Genomic DNA, 17,359 nt, shown 5'->3' on the forward strand with positions numbered 1-17,359 from the left:
GTAAGGAAAGGAATTAAGGTGGTAATAATAATGTAGTCGTTAGTTATTTTAATAATAATTTAATTAGGCAGTTAAATACGTCTTAAAGTTAATTATTATGACTGGAACACTAATTTGATAACTCAGTCTTCGAAACAATAGCCGCTTCGGCCAAAAATTCTTTAAACGCAAAAAATGGCATAACACGGAAATATTACAGCACCCTTCTTAAAATTCTCGAATTTAATATACTGTAGGCTTTGAATAAATACCACTGAATAACACTGTGGTAGTAGATTTCTCTATAACAAAGTAAACAAATGGTCTGTTAGCATAGAAACTCGGTGAAGATATCCTGTCAGCGAAGTAGGCTGAAGTAGAAGCAGATGCTACAGTGCCTGTCTCTGTCACTTCTATATCAGCTTTATGGACAATAGCCGAGACAAATATCTCTTCTTTTGTCACCCTTTCGAACTTAGCCAAATTCGGCTCAAATATGTCATAGACGCCCATATCGTTCAACGGTTTGTTCATCACCACATTGGTTGTAATATGGAATCTAGGGATTTTCACATCTATGTCTTCTAAACCATAATCGTCTACGTCTTTCTGAAGAGTATTGAAAACATCTTTGAGACCAAAATTGGCGAAATTCCTGTACACTTCAGACACTTTCTTGTTAGGATACGGTAAAATGAATATCATTGAGTATTTACCATCATTTCCATATGGAAGTTCAAGAACAAAAGATTGTAACTCTCTTACGTTTGAATATGGGAACTGTCCTTTTTGATACATCATGTTAACGGATCCAATAACAGTTTTTTCCTCGTTATAAAATGGCTCGACAGAAGTATCCGTTTTGTTGAATGGAGAAGACCAGAGTCCTTTGAAAGATATCACATTAGTCAGGATCATTCTTGATTCTCTAAAGTCGTCTGACCTCAATACGTTCGTGACCCTTCCGCCTGACGTTTCTATGTAAGAGTTGGCGGCGTTAGCAGAATTGGGATCTTTAAAATTCAAAACTTTCACCGCAGCGCCGAAGTCATTTTGCACTGTTGATCTGAAATCCGGGAACACGTTGAAATTCTCGTCTAGAAACACGAAATTTTTGCTGGAAAGTTGTACTCCATTTGTATTAGGGTTCAGAACAACATCTGTTAGTTTCTTGTAACCGTTGATAAGGTTAGCTTTGTTTTTGGGTAGGATGAACGCTGTGGCGAGTTGATTGTAGCTGTTTTCAGTTGCTCCCAGGGCCACTCCAGTCATCAGGGTCCAAATTCCGAATGGAGAAATCACGACATGACCTCCAGTCTGTTGTCCAGTATGATATAGCAGTTCTATGCTGAAATTCCTCGGTCTCTCACTAAAATCTATGGCACAATTCACAGATGCAATAAATAATAACAACACGGCGATCTCCATTGCGCACGCGACCGTGACTGGTAATGAACTAAATAATTATTATGCGGTGAAGGAACTGTTTATAACGACATTCACAACAATAACGTCATCATTGTAATTGCAGCTGTGTTGTCTGATTATTAGGGTTGGTTTTCCTGGTTTCGTTTTTTGTGTTATGGTACATTTGCGTATTGGTCAGCAGACGAGCCGAACTGGTTTGGAGTCGTGACGAGCCCGTACGTGGGATTAGCAAGTGGTTGTCAAAGTTTGCGAAGTATTGGCCAAGCTTGATAATCCCGTAGGATTCATACTATGTATACAGATAAACAATACATAGATACCTACATACATAGGTATAATCACGTCTATATCTCTTGCGGAGTAGACAGAGCCAACAGTCTTGAAAAGACTGCTAGGCCACTTTCAGCTGTTTGGTTTAATGATAGAATTGAGATAATAGTGACAGGTTGCTAGCCCATCGTCTAAAAGAAGAACACCAAGTTTATAAGCATATTCCTCAGTCGCCTTTTACGACATCCATGGGAATGAGATGGAGTGGTCCTATTCTTCTTTTTATTGGTGCCGGGAACCACACGGCAAATACAATACAAATATAAATTTATAAAATCCATAAGCAGTAAGTAAATAATCAAACTTACTTAAATTTAGTCAAGATTGAGGTTAGTACTTAATTATCCCGTAGGATTTGAATCCATGACTTTGAATGTAGATAAACAATACACTTATTAAAATCACGAAGTGGCCCATAAAAACATCCTATTAGCAGTAAATACATTATCCAATTTGCTATGCATAATACATATGCGAACTAACTTAGTAATTAAGAGCATGAATTTTATGACCTTCATAAAATAAACCTTGAACAATCAATTATCTAGTTTGTTCATGTTCAATAACACTAGCTTTTGTACGAATCTACGCTCACATGAGAAGTTCCAAAAATTTAAAAGAGATCATGATATAACTCAATTAGTGTAATTTGTCCCGTAGAAAAAAAGAAATAAAAAAACTGATTTGTAATTTTCATGTCGCATTATACTATTTATAAATAATACAGTGTCAGTCGCTCCGTCCGAGATAATATGTATGTGAAGATAGTTGTGAAGTTGACGTTGTTGAAGAAAATGCTGCAGTTCAGTTTGTTACCGCTTCTTCTGCACCGACACTTTGGATGCGGCAGTAAACTTAGTATTAAGTAATTTAATATTTGACGTCAACCAATGTTGTGAAACCAAAAGATATGACAATTATTAAGTGACATGAAGTGTCCCATAATTACTTAATACACGTAAATAAAAATTTTGAATTTTGAATAAAATAAGGGTACGTTACATATGCGTCTAATATCTGTATTATTTATAAATAGGGAATGAAATGTCTTTAATTGTACTTTTGACAGACAATAAAAGTCATTCATTTAATTTCGGCTGTGTATGTGCAGTGCAAGCTTCTACATTAAATTATATTAGGTAAATAAATAAATATATACGGGACAAATTACACAGATTGAGTTAGCATCGAAGTAAGTTCGAGACTTGTGTTACGAGATACTAACTCAACGATACTTTATTTTATGATATATTCTTATATAGATAAACATCTAAGACCCAGGCCAATAAAGTAATGTTCTTTTCTCATCATGCCCTAGCCGGGATAATGTATGCCAGCTGCTTCTGTTTCCGTGCAGATTGTAAAAGTCAATCAAGGGCAAGGCTAATAAACTTGGGATTCTTGTAGGCGATGGGCTAGAAGTCACTATTTAAATCTCAATTCCATCGTTAAGCTAAACATGACCATACAGTCTTTTCCAGAATGTTGTTTCCTCTCTTCCCCGTAGATAATAAAGAGTAAAGTTGATAAATGAGCGATTATGTATATGTATGCACTAATATTTTTATTTAAAATCACTTTCGTCTTAATACAATCATAATTTTCATTTCATCATTGTCATTCAGTCACTTAGTAGACTACGGAAAAGTATCATAAATTACTCATATTGCGATTAAAAAACGGATTAATACTTGTGCATTAGTAATAGATTTATTTGAATCATACTAATTATGCAATTTAGTTATAATTCTATGACAAATAGGTTTATAAAAATTAGAAGTACATACAAGTCACGTCTATATCCTTTACGAGTAGGATACAGCACATAGTCATCAAATTGGAGGGTCACAATAAGCTAGATTACTATTTATTGTGGAGTATTTGGATATGAAAAAAAACAGTGATATTAGCAAAAATTTAAGACTTTTACAATATGTGCGTGAAGAAAAACATTTTATTTTTTTCGTTTCATACTTTTTTATCAGACCAGCTAAGAAGTAAGTAGTCCAAGATTCAAATAATACCTACTTACATACACTTCTTTCGCTTCATCCACATTCATAACTCTCTTCGTAGAAGCTCATCGGATTATGGTACTCTTCAATATTCAAAACTTTGAAAAAAAATCTTCAAAATGCCAATCCAACTCTCCCTGATCGTTTAAGACTTGCATTTATTTTTACAATAGTGATGTAAGACTGACCACATTAAAAGTTTAATGCAAGGAGCGGCCAATCTTCCAAATTCCTTACCAAACAATACAGTCATTGTGTACCCACAGAGCAAGGCAGGAGTCTCGAAGTTATTTCAGTGCTCTGTGCAACACAATGGCTTTTCCTGTTAGATGTTTGATGTCTTTTTTTAAGATGTTGCATCATTTTTAGATAAAATGGTGACAAATTTAATAATAAACATGATATTTATTATTTACTAGAGAACGCTTTCGGTTTCGCTCGTGTTTTCAATTTACCAATTTCCGTGGGAATTTCGGAATTATTATGTCTAAGTGCTTCCCTAAACCACATATAAGGAATCTATGCCTCATTCCAATTTTCTAGAACCATCGAAACGTCGGTTATTCAGTCAGTCACTCAATAACGGAAGAGTTTTTATTATATACCTATAGATATAAGACATAATTAACTTTTTACTGATTTCAATTTTTTTACTTCATCAAGAAGGAGGTTCTCTATGAGACCGTATTTTTTATGTTTGCACTAGCTATTGCCCGCGACTTCGTTCGCCTAGAATACAAAAAAGAACTGACCCATTGTATTGCCCCCTTTGAAGGGCGGGGCGAGAAATGTTTGCATACCAGTTTTTAAGTGGAACCAAGCATAATAAATCAGATAAAACCGAATTAAGTAAGTTAAATCGGTATAAGAAGAAGAATGTGTGCTAAAGATATGGAAGGACTATTTTGAGAGTTTATTTGAAAAAAAGGAAGAAAATAAGAAAGAGTTCTGCTATAGCGAAGAAAAAGAGAATGAGATGGAAGGCGAAATTGAAATGTTTGAAATTGTGGAAGCACTTAAAAGTATGAAAGCGGGTAAGGCTGCCGGGTATGATAGAGTGTCGGTCGAGATGCTTAAAGCAGGAAAAGGCGTCGTAGCTAGACAGTTGTACTGCCTTTTCAATTTGTGTTGGAGAAGCGGCCGAGTACCAAAAGATTGGTGTAAGGCTGTTATTGTGCCACTTTACAAAGGAAAAGGGTCACAACTGGACTGCAAAAATTATCGTGGTATAAGCCTGCTTAGCGTCGTCGGCAAATTGTATGCTAAGGTATTGATTAATAGAGTCAGGAATGAAACTGATGACAAAATATGGGATGCTCAAGCGGGATTTCGAAAGGGAATGGGATGTACTGATCAGGTCTTTTCTTTGCGGTGCATAGCCGAAAAGTTTTTGGCCAAGAGTCAAAAAGTCTATTGCACATTCGTGGATTTGGAAAAGGCCTATGACAGAGTTGAGAGGAATGAATTGTGGTCAGCACTTTCTATGCATGGGGTGAGCAGTCTCTTGATACGAGCACTGAAATCCTTATATGAGGATTCGAGTGCTTGTGTCAGGATAAACGGAGCGCACACTGAGTGGTTTAAGATTGAGAAAGGTGTTAGGCAGGGATGTGTTGCGTCACCGTGGCTGTTCAACCTATTTATGGATAGTTGTTTGACAGATTTGAAAGAGTCTGAAAGTGGATTAAGGATGAATGAATTACTCGTCAAATGTCTGCTCTATGCCGACGATCAGGTTATACTGGCGTCATCAGCGGAGGAGTTACAGGAGATGGTAAACTGTATGCATGAAGCTTTAAAAGAGAAAGGAATGAAAGTGAACGTAAGTAAAACTAAAACACTGGTTTTTGAAATGGAGAAAGAAATGACAGCATGTAATATTTTGATTGGAGGAGAAAAAGTTGAGCAAGTGAAAGAGTTTGTATATCTAGGATCAAAGTTTACATCAGATGGCAAGTGTGATAGTGATATTGAAAGGAGAGTGAACGCGGGGAACATGGTGAATGGAGCTTTGCATGCCTTTATGAGCAGTCAGAAACTATCCAAAAAGGCTCGACTGGCTGTGCACAGGGGCGTGTTGGTCCCGACATTAATGTATGGGAGTGAAAGTTGGGTATGGCAAAAGAAGCACGAAAGCAGAATAAATGCAGTGGAAATGAGAGCGTTAAGGAGTATGTTGGGTGTGAAATTGAGTGACCGGATAAGGAACAGCGTGATAAGGGAATGTTGTGATGTGAAAGAAGATGTAGTTACAGGAATAGAAAAGGGTATGTTGAGATGGTTCGGTCATGTGGAGAGGATGAATGAAAACAGGTTGACTAAGCAGATATACAAGGAGAGTGTGGAGGGAAAGGTCGGGGTGGGAAGACCTAGACGAACATATCTTGATCAAATTAAGGACGTCCTGGTGAAGGGTCAGGTCAAAAGTGCCCGAAACCGCCGAGCTTGCATGAAGAGAGTTATGAATGTGGATGAAGCAAAGGAAGTATGCAGGGATCGTGGCAAGTGGAAAGAGGTAGTCTCTGCCTACCCCTCCGGGAAAGAGGCGTGAGTTTATGTATGTATGTATGTAAATCGGTATAGTTTTCGCGTTATGCAAGTAGTTCCTGCCGTGTGGTTCCCGGCACCAATAAAAAAAAATAATAGGACCACTCCATCTCGTTCCCATGGATGTCGTTAAAGGTGACTAAGGGATAGGCTTATAAACTTGGGATTCTTCTTTTAGGCGATGGGCTAGCAACCCGACACTATTTGAATCTCAATTCTATCATTAAGCCAAACAGCTGAACGTGGCCTATCAGTCTTTTTCAAGACTGTTGGCTCTGTCTACCCCGTAAGGGATAAAGACGTGATCATATGTATGTATTATGCAAGTACAAACGCACAGATACACAGACAGAAATACTATTATAAAAATCAAATTTTTATGTACTTCCCCCATATCAATTTTTCGGCATTATCATTCAATTACTATATACACTATACATAAATCGCTCGGTTTCAACTGTATTACATGTATAGATATGGATGTATATACAGATGTTACGACATAACTCCGGTATTTAGAAGCAGATTAGAAAAATTCTTTTCGTTCTCATAAATTACATTTTTAATGTTTGTTTCTGTGAAAGTTTGAGTACAACTGTCCAAATTATTCGTGGATTTTCCAGACACCGCAAGTAGGTATACCTAGAATTGGGATAGGGTAAAATAGCTAGGGTATGTACACATTACTAAATATTAATTGAGAAAATAAAATAAACGACTGCGTCAGAGAGACGAATGCAAATAAATGTATTTTTGTCAAAGTCGGACTTGAATTTGACAAAAATACATTTATTGGAAGAGAAGAAGCTGGCGCTACTTCTTAGAAACAGCTTGTAAGTCTATTAAAGGAAACGCTAATAAACTTGGGATACTTTGAGGCGATGGGTTATAGCAAACTGTCACTATTTTAAAATTCCATCGGTTGAATGTGTCTGTCTACCCCGTAAGAGATAAATACGTGATTGTATTAATATTTTCAATAATTAAGTATAGTTCGTTTTAAATAAAATATTAAAAATAATTGAATGTATAAGATCTATGAAGGACTTCCTTGCAAAGTAATATGTGTGTTATAATAAGGATTTAATGGCTGAAAAATGTATAAGCTAATCATATCATACCAATCTCTTAAATCTTAACAAATTTGTAACTCAAAAATCATCTTACTCATTTAAAATTGACTATAACGTGGTTTTCTATCACACCAGTAAAATTTTAAAAATGAGATTTTTTTAATTTTTCTTAAATTATGAATTAGATAAAAAAATCTATTTTTTTTTTGCCACACACATACATACACAAAATCACGCCTTTGCCCCGGAGGGGTAGGCAGAGACTACATCTTTCCACTTGCCACATCACACACGTTTCATCCACATTCATAACATATTCATGCAAGCTCGGCGGTTTCGGGTACTCTTGACCTGACCCTTTATGTAGTAATCAGATGAAAAGAAGGCCGCAAACCTGAGTTCATGCCGTAAAATGATTATATTAGAATATAAGTACAAATTTGAAATTTAATATGAAAGTTTTCTTGTCTTGGGTTCAAAGGGTCTATACCGGTAGCAATTTTTCGGGCTGGACCTCCACAAATTGAATACATATGCTCCAATTTTTGTATGTATACATACATAATCACTTTGTTATTTCTTACAGGATCGGCAGAGAACAGTCCCAAAAAGTCTGCTACATTAAAAACTGAATAAAATATATACACTGCAGTGCAGTGTGTATGTTCTGTGCACTTACGAAATTATTTTAGTTTAAATAAGGCTAGAACATTTTGCTGTATAATTTTAAGTAGGAAAACAAAAAGCACATACAATCAGTGTCGTGTGGTTCCCGGCGCCAACAGAAAAAGAATAGGACCACTCCGTCTCTTTCCCATGGATGTCGTAAAAGGCGACAAAGGGTTATGTTTATCTGGGATTCTTTTAGGCGATGGGCTGGCAACCTGTCACTATTTGAATCTCAATTCTTTCATTGAGCCAAATTACTGAACGTGGCCTATCAGTCTTTTAAAGACTGTTGGTCTCGTATACCCCGCAAGGGATATGGACGTGATTTTATGTGTTAACATCCAGTCACGTCTCTTTCTTGAAGCGGTAGGCAGACATTATACGTAATAAATCTTCCTCTTAAATCAGTACCTATCTATTAAAATAAATTTCATCACAATATGTCGTGTAGTTATAAAGATTTTAGGATACATACATAAAGACATAGGGACAGACGCAAGAAGAGATTTTGCTTTATACTGTGTACTGACGATACTTATGTATACTTGATATAAAGGTTTCCATTTAAAAATAATACTTAATTACTTTATGATTCAGTCACGACCTTAATCTTTTTGTTATTTCGTTTTAAATATGCCACATAATAATTGGCATAACCTATAAATAACAGTAGTAACATATAAGTGCCGTGTAGTTCCCGGCACCATTACAAAAAAGAATAGGACCACTCCATCTCTTTCCCATGGATGTCGTAAAAGGCGACTAAGGGATAGGCTTACAAACTTGGGATTCTCTTTTAGGCGATGGTCTAGCAACCTGTCACTATTTGAATCTCAATTCTATCTTAAAGCCAAACAGCTGAACGTGGCCTATCAGTCTTTACAAGACTGTTGGCTCTGTCTACCCCGCAAGGGATATAGAAGTGATTATATGTATGTATGTACATCAATCAATATGGTGAAACCTTGCATTCCAAGAGATGGCAGATCAATCAACTTTGCCCTTGCGTGATTATTAGTTAGTTGATTGACTTGCGTGTTACTTGGCGGAAGTGATGATGCAAAGATCATTGCAGAGGTAATGTATGTATGCATTTTTTCTTAATATAGTAGCTTATACTTGTAAAAGAGGGCGCTGTCTGCCTTCAAATGATAAATCAATAGTTTACGATTTCTTGTGGTTAAAAATGATAAAATTTATAAGTTTTAAAACATTAGCTATTTGATAAATTATAAAACAATACTATATAGTAAACGTTTGCTACATTTCTCGTTTTGGAAAAGTTTTTGACATTAATATAAGTAATATAAATATATTCATATAGTAACGTCTACATCCCTTGCGGGGTAGACAGAGCCAACAGTCTTGAAAAGACTGATAGGCCACGTTCAGCTATTTGGTTTAATGATAGAATTGAGATTCAAATAGTGACAGGTTGCTAGCCCATCGCCTTAAAAAGAATCCCAAGTTTGTAAGCCTATCCCTTAGTCGCCTTTTACAACATCCATAGGAAAGAGATGGAGTGTTCCTATTACTTTTTGTACTGGTCCCGGGAACCACACGGCATTACATATTAACATTAATCACTAATTGGATCAAGTGGTATTTCTGTTCCGTCATGGTAAAGATCGTTGCCCTTATTTGTTTTGCATCAAACTAATATCAAGTGAGTTCATTGATATTTATTGCATTCAACATTTAACACGTATTTTTAGATGCAGGTATTCCTGCTCACATAACTGTCGACATTTTCTGCTTATCGTGTTTTTGATAGGTAGTAATTACATACTTATGATTTTTTTTTTACTCTGAATTATTTTATTAATTTATCGTTGAAACCTTTTGGTCAGAACTTAAGCGGAACGTCGTTTATATCATAGCTAGGTTTTATTTCTCATCACAGCGTTATTGGGTTGGTCTCATTAGGTACTGCGTTGGCCGTGTAGTTCCTGGCACTAATAAAAATAAAGAATAGAACCACTCCATCTCTCTTCGATGGATGTCGAAAAAGGTGACTAAGAGATAGGCTTATAAACTTGGGATTCTTCTTTTAGGCGATGGTACCTGTAAGGACGTCCTGGTAAAGGGTCAGGTCAAAAGTACCCGAAACCGCCGAGCTTGTATGAAGAGAGTTATGAATGTGGACGAAGCGAAAGAAGTATGCAGAGATCGTGGCAAGTGGAAAGAGGTAGTCTCTGCCTACCCCTCCGGGAAAGAGGCGTGATTTTATGTATGTATGTATGTATGTATGTAACCTGTCACTATTTGAATCTCAATTCTATCATCAGGCCAAAAAGGTGAACGTGGCCTATCAGTCTGTTCAAGACTGGTGGCTTTGTCTACCCCGCAAGCGATAAAGACGTGACTATATGTATGTATGTATGCACTGCCTTATGGAGTTGCATATTTGTTAATCAATGCTCACTGTCATAATTTTTGACGGAAAGGAAATTATCCTAAGGTCAGTAACTACCAAGATGGTCTGACTGACCAAATGAAAAGGATAATTCACACTAGTTTTCCAAAACATGTCTTCTTACATGCAATAAGTTGAATCATTTGGAATTCATTCAATGTTTTGTGTAAGTAAGTTATAGGTTATTATTTAAAAAGAGAAAGACATTTAGATATAATTTAAGGAAATGTACAAAGAAAGAAACAATACATAAAAGGAAACATACATATGTATAACTTATTAAACCCCGCTACCAAATGCTTTAAGACTAATCTTCACAAACAATGTAGGTACGAAAAGAATGGAGGGAAGTTGAGAGTAATTTAACTAGAATTGTTTAGACCTTGCGGTCTTTTGCAGGAAACTCTCAACTAATATACTTTTTGACCGTGGCTCCGCTTGTGTGTGAATTCTGGAAACCTTTTTTTGGCGAATGTTTATTTTACAAGGAGAGTGAATGGAAACGTTTGAAGGGAAAGATCTAGCTAGCTCGGCCTTACCTTGATCAGATCGGAGACGTTTGGCGAAGTGCACCCTAAATGGTTAAAACATAATCAGTTCTACATTCATCCATGTTTTTTAATGTAGACAATGTGCATTCGTCCACGATTTAGATTTAAGAGATCTATATTTGTAAATTGACGTCCTATGAAAATGCTGCAGTGTAGTTTGTTCCGCCGCTTCTTCTACACATGCGCTTTGGAAGCGGTAGTAGTTATAATTAGATTTAAGTTATGTGACGTCAATAAGTGATACCTTGTATCCAATTTTGAAAATAAATCTATTCTATTCTATTCTATTCTAATGGAGCTAATATGAAGAGAGAGATGAATGTGGATGATTCCCCTTCGAATCAAAAATCTAAAACCGGTCAGTGATATTGGCTGTGCGTTTATAGATAAGTTAGTCACGATTTCTTCTTTTTTATTAAGTTAAGAAGTGGTTATATCTTTAATGTTATTTTTTTTTACATTATCTATGGAGGATCATTATCATTATTAAAGGATCTCGTAATGAATTAATTAAGATTCCTCATTTATTAAATTATCGGAGAATTTTACAAAAAACATGATGGTAAAGAAAATTATCTATATGATGTAACTTAGTGCTTAGTATTTTATTTTTAAGTTTTTTAAATATAATCAAGATCATTGTGATGTAAATCAAATACACGTGGTGTCATTATTGCATTTACTATTTATATAAAATATACCATATTGTATAAATTCGGCTGGTACTAGGTGATTATGAACATTTAAATACCTATCTTAAATCTGAAAATTATCCTCAGAAATTTAAAGATAAACTGTAATTACAAGCTTATAAATTTTCTCAAGAAAGGCGTCACATAAAGTTGTTTGATTGCAGTTGTGTCTTTTATTTATCTATGCTTTTATGTAATTCACTCACTTATTCATTTAGAGACTAGTCAATTTACAACTCACCGTCTATTCAGAAGGCACAGAACAATTAATCACATCACAAAATTTTAAACTAGAGATGGATCTTCATAAACACCAGCAAACAGTATAACACCACTTTTTCTTTCAACAATAAGAAACACAAACTCTTTATTGGCTTCAAACCTTTGACCTAACACTCTATTCTCTAAACCAACAACAGTTGAAGACGCCGCCACCGTACCACTTTCATTCACATCAATTTCAACATTTTGTATAGTCTTTGAAACGAATAAAGGCACATCTGAAATGCCTGGTAGCTGAGCCTTGTTTACATCAAAGATCGAAAGTATTCCAGAGTATTGCATTGGCGGTATTAAATCCGTTTGTGATGAAATTTTGAATCTAGGAATATAACAATCGATGCTTGCACTTCCTGAGTTTTTTAACGCATCCATCCAACTTGTAGGCTGTGATGCCAAGTTACTCAATAGAGTTTTTATTGGTATCCCATCTGAAGGTAGTAGAATCATCATAGAAAACTGTTCGTTTTCTCCGTATGTCAGTTCTAAAACTTGAGCTCCAATTTCTTCTACATCCGCAAGTTGATGATGGGCTTTGTGGTACATCATATTCACTGATCCTATTGACTTCCCTTGACTGCTGTAGAAAGTTTCCTTCCTTGTCTGCGAAGGATTGAATGGTGTAGTCCAATTCGCTTTGAAATAAACAGCATCAACTAAAACCATCTTTAGATTTTCCAAAAACTCCGGTTTCACTGCATTGAAAATTCTGCCTTCAGTAGCAACACATACGTAATAATTTATATCATTAGCAAGCTTTGTTGTGTTGCTTGCATCCACTGCATAAATGTCTGTGTCATATCCCAGTGCTGCTGCGCAAAATTCAGGATGAATGATGAGACTGCAGTCAGAAAACATAGCAGATTGTCCATTCAAAACAACATCCCTGTCTTTTCTCTTCAAAATGCTCCTCGCGCCGAAGTGTAACGCTTGTGTCGCTCTCAAATCTCCTGGCAATTTCAATCCTTTCATTAATTCATGAAACGTTTCTCCTGAAGATCCTTCTGCTAGCAAAGAGAAGACACTCCACACTGACAATGGTGATATAGCCACATTCTTTCTTCCTAACTGTGATTGTTCGCCGTATGTATTGTCTAGAAGTGTCAAAGCGAACTCATTTAAAGGTACGAAGTTGAGCGTTTCTTCACTAGTCGGTGCTGCTGATACAACTCCAAATATAAGAACGATGACCTTCCACATGTTATACGACTTGATTCAACTGACTATAACGCAACACTGCTATGGCAAAAAGCGATTCTATCAATTTGAATGGGAGGTTTCTCACGTGAACAATAAATATCACTTAAACAGGTTAAGTAATGTTTACACCGAGTGATTTTAGACGACTGTACGGTTCAGATACGGTGTCCAGTTTTTATCTTAATCGTCCCTTAAGGTATATAATCGAATCGATTGAATTCACGGATTTTTTGCTGTATTTTTTTTTCTTTAGTTTTCTGTTAAATGCCGATTATGAAGTTTGCCTTGTGTGTGATAGTAAAAAATAGTGGTAAAAATGTGGCCTTATAAGCAGGATTTGCTAATAACAGAAATGTCTGTTAATTTTTAAGTGTTTAAACATCTACTGTTTTTATGTAAGTTCTCTCATGTGCCACTAGGTTGAAGCCGCGGTTTTACCCATGTTTTCCTCAAAACTCCTTGCTTCAAAAAGGTACATCTTCTTACAATCGGTTAAAATTACAAATATATTTGTAATTTAAATAATATATTTGTATATATATTTACATATTAATAACTTAACATCATGAGTTTTAAACACGCCAAGTAGAGATTCATAAGACCTACATAATTAAAATTTTACTGTAAAATATAACTTTATTAGCATCTGCGTATCGGATTTAAGGTGATATCATCACGTATAATTTATATGCTGTAAATAACAACATATAAATTATATGTTATGTCATAAAAATACAATTAAATGTGGTACGATTAATGACAGATGTAAAATATACGATAATGGCTAAGTATGTAATTAAGGAAAATTATTATTATTTTAATTAATTTCATATATACATACGTATAACGACGTCTGTATCCCTTGTGGGATAGAGAGAGTCAACAATCTCGAAAAGATTGATAGGCCACATTCAGCTGGTTGGCTTAGTGATAGAATTGAGATTCAAATAGTGACTGGTTGCTAGCCCATCGCCTAAAAGTAGAATCCTAAGTTTATAGGCATCCCTTAGTTCACTTTCATGACATCCATGGGAAAAAGATGGAGTGGTCCTATTTTAATAATTGATTTATTATAATTAACACACAAAGCTGATTAAAATCTCATATAGAACGACGAGTTAAAAGCTTTGGTATAAACCTGTAATCCACAATTAGGACAAAATAAGTTGATATTTCTAGTTTATTCGTCCAAATAGTACAAAGGTTACAATAAACATGCGAGCAAAGACAAGAGCGGATGCTAGTGAACAATAATCTACACTTTTAAATTAAAGTCGAAAGAACACATTTTCAAAAATATTTCTCCACGAACAACATGACGTGTGGGTTCCCGCCAAAACGCACTAGAAGAGATTCCTTTTTCAAATATTATTTTTTATTTTTAATAAAAAGTTTTGTGTGTTACCAGCATTTTGGAATAGAACAACTCCATAATCGTTTCCATGGATGTCGTAAAAGGCTACTAAGGAATTCTTCTAGTGAAAGCACCCATGCTGGCGTAGTGTGCATGTCAGCTACTTCTATTTCCAAACAGATTAAAAACTTAAATTTAAAAACTTGGGATTCTTCTTATAGGAGATGGGCTAGCAACTTGCCACTATTTGAATCTCAATTCCATCATAAAGCTAATGCTTGCCTTTGAGTCGTTTCAAGACTGTTGGCTCTGCCTACCCCGCAAGGGACGTAGACGTGACTATAATTATGTACATACTTATGTTATTTCTCTTTGCATACAATTAAAATTAAAAATAAACTACTTAAATATGGACGGTCATTACTACTGCGTCCAAGTATTACGTAATGAAATTTAAAAAAATAATGTGAACTTGAAAAATTCGCATTGACAACAAGACGTGAACGATAAAAAAAATCTCACAAACACAATTGTACGAGAAACAATGGCGTTCGAAAATACAACAACCAATTAAATTTACATGTAGGTCATTCTGTTTATTATGTTTTTATTTTGAAGTGCGCAGGGATAATGGCGAGTGGAATGATGTAGTCTCTGCCTATCCCTCCGAGAAAGATCAGTGATTGCATGCATGCATGTATATAGAATAATATAGTAATAGCAGATTATAAAAGTCAGTCAAGGGAAATGCATAAACACAGGATTCTTTTTAAGGCGATGGGCTGGCCTGTAAATGTTTGAATCTGAATTCCATCTGAAAATGACCTTAGTCCTTTCGAGGTTGTTGGCTCTGTGACATTATTTTGTGAACCCTTTTATAATATATTAGACCTCTTACAATATATAAGAATAGAATAGAAAAGATTTATTTTCAAAATTGGATACAAGGTATCATTTATTGACGTCACAACACGTAAATCTAATTATAACTACTACCGCTTCCAAAGCGCATATCTAGAAGAAGCGGCGGAACAAACTACACTGCAGCATTTTCATCGTACGTCAATTTACAAATATAGATCTCTTAAATCTAAATCGTGGACGAATGCCTACTATATCTACATTAAAAACATGAATGAATGTAGAACTAATTATGTCAATATGAATATTTCGTTAGTAAGATAAGCATATCCCTTAGTAAACTTTTACGATATCCATAGTAAGAGATGGAGTGCCCTATTCTTTTTCTATTGGTACCGGGAACCACACGACATTTGAAGAATATTTTTTTTACCTATACACTTCAATGTCAATTCTTTGTCATCAACTTGGCAACTTTATGAGCAGCCTTGATAGACCTTAATAGGTAAATGACAATACAAACAAACTAACAAACAGTGTTCTAACGATTAGCATCTTGTTGAGAGTCAGTATAGATAACATGTGCGAAGGTTGACAGGTAATATTTTATAGTCGTATTTATAAAGTAAACATGCGTATCTATAAATCTACAAGCCAATGTGATACCAACATTAAAAAGACTGAGCGGGCGTATCTACAGAGCTTTTGAAAAGGGGGCTGGGCCGTTTGGTGTTTTGGGATGGGCAAACGAATTATTCTAGGGTGGGCACTATATTGAACTGATAGTAGAAATAGAAATGAAAATTATTGGACGGGACTGGCAGCCCAAAATAGTTTGATAAACATATAGACAGTATAAATTTCTCCAGCTACGCCCATAAACTTATCGAGCTATCAAAGTTTCTAAAAAAATAAAAAATACAACCTTCGACTCAATATCGAGCGTGCTTCTGTTTTACATACCATCATGCCCGTTTCCCATTGGCGTAGGCAGAGACTATGGATTTCTACCTGTTTTACAGATTATAATACCAGATTGAAGATATTCTAAGCTACACGCTGTTTACTTACTTATCAAGCTCTGTCATACTGTTTATGATAAAAACGTGACAAAAACTTAGGTTGTTAGCCTATCGCCTAAAATAAATAGCTTAAAGTTTACGAGTTTGGGTCATACTTAAATAATTAAAATTCAGTTACCGTAAATGTGCATTTTTTTTCTCATACGAGACCTAATATTCAATATAAGCGCCATCTATCGCTAGCTCTTGGAACTTTATCGTAACAACTTGGTAAGATTAACTTTGTAATTTTTTTAACTGTGTTTAACATGTCATGCAGATGGCATTGACATATATATTTTTTTTAAATTCGACTGTCTGTGAAAATTTTCAGTATATTTCTCTAGCAAAGTTTTTAACCCACAATAGAATGAGTGCCGTGTGGTTCCCGGCACCAATAGAAAAAGAATAGGACTACTCCATCTCTTTCCCATGGATGTCGTAAAAGGCGACTTAGGGATGGGCTTATAAACTTGGGATTCTTCTTTTAGGCGATGGGCTAGCAACCTGTCACTATTTGAATCTCAATTCTATCTTAAAGCCAAATATGTGAACGTCTATCAGTCTTTTCAAGACTGCTGGTTCTGTCTACCCCGCAAGGGATATAGACGTGATTATATGTATGTATGTATAGAATGGGTGGTACTTATCAAAGTTTATAACATTGTAAATCTAAATCTGCCTGGTTTACCATGCGGTAGACAAAAGAAACAAAATAAATTACAAATTTATTGACAGGTTTTAATTAATGTAAACATATTATACAGCTCCCGTGCTGGTATGGTATCAAAAAGAAATCATACTGTGTAGGTACCTACAACTTCTCCACCCGTGCAGAGTTGACACGCAAACAAAATAAAGCCTAACTCTTTATTTCTTTCTGCTTGCTTCTTGCGTTAGTAAT

At 35.4% G+C, this 17,359-nt stretch overlaps 2 protein-coding genes across 2 annotated transcripts; both read right to left on the minus strand.

The window, feature by feature from the left end:
* Positions 1-49: 49 nt before the first annotated feature.
* Positions 50-1,449, minus strand: LOC106131955 (serine protease inhibitor 77Ba). The gene has a single exon (XM_013331236.2). It carries the CDS (start codon positions 1,405-1,407, stop codon positions 223-225), a length of 1,185 nt encoding a protein of 394 aa, XP_013186690.2. The 5' UTR covers positions 1,408-1,449; the 3' UTR covers positions 50-222.
* Positions 1,450-11,985: 10,536 nt separating this feature from the next.
* Positions 11,986-13,179, minus strand: LOC106131971 (serine protease inhibitor 77Ba-like). Its single transcript, XM_013331252.2, has one exon. It carries the CDS (start codon positions 13,177-13,179, stop codon positions 11,986-11,988), a length of 1,194 nt encoding a protein of 397 aa, XP_013186706.2.
* Positions 13,180-17,359: the final 4,180 nt, after the last annotated feature.

This window comes from Amyelois transitella, chromosome 26 (genome assembly GCF_032362555.1).
Source record: "Amyelois transitella isolate CPQ chromosome 26, ilAmyTran1.1, whole genome shotgun sequence".
Taxonomy (NCBI): domain Eukaryota; kingdom Metazoa; phylum Arthropoda; class Insecta; order Lepidoptera; family Pyralidae; genus Amyelois; species Amyelois transitella.

Excerpts from the sequence above, each read along its gene's own strand:
- LOC106131955 (XM_013331236.2), bottom strand. The coding sequence starts at position 1,407 with ATGGAGATCGCCGTGTTGTTATTATTTATTGCATCTGTGAATTGTGCC.
- LOC106131971 (XM_013331252.2), bottom strand. The coding sequence starts at position 13,179 with ATGTGGAAGGTCATCGTTCTTATATTTGGAGTTGTATCAGCAGCACCG.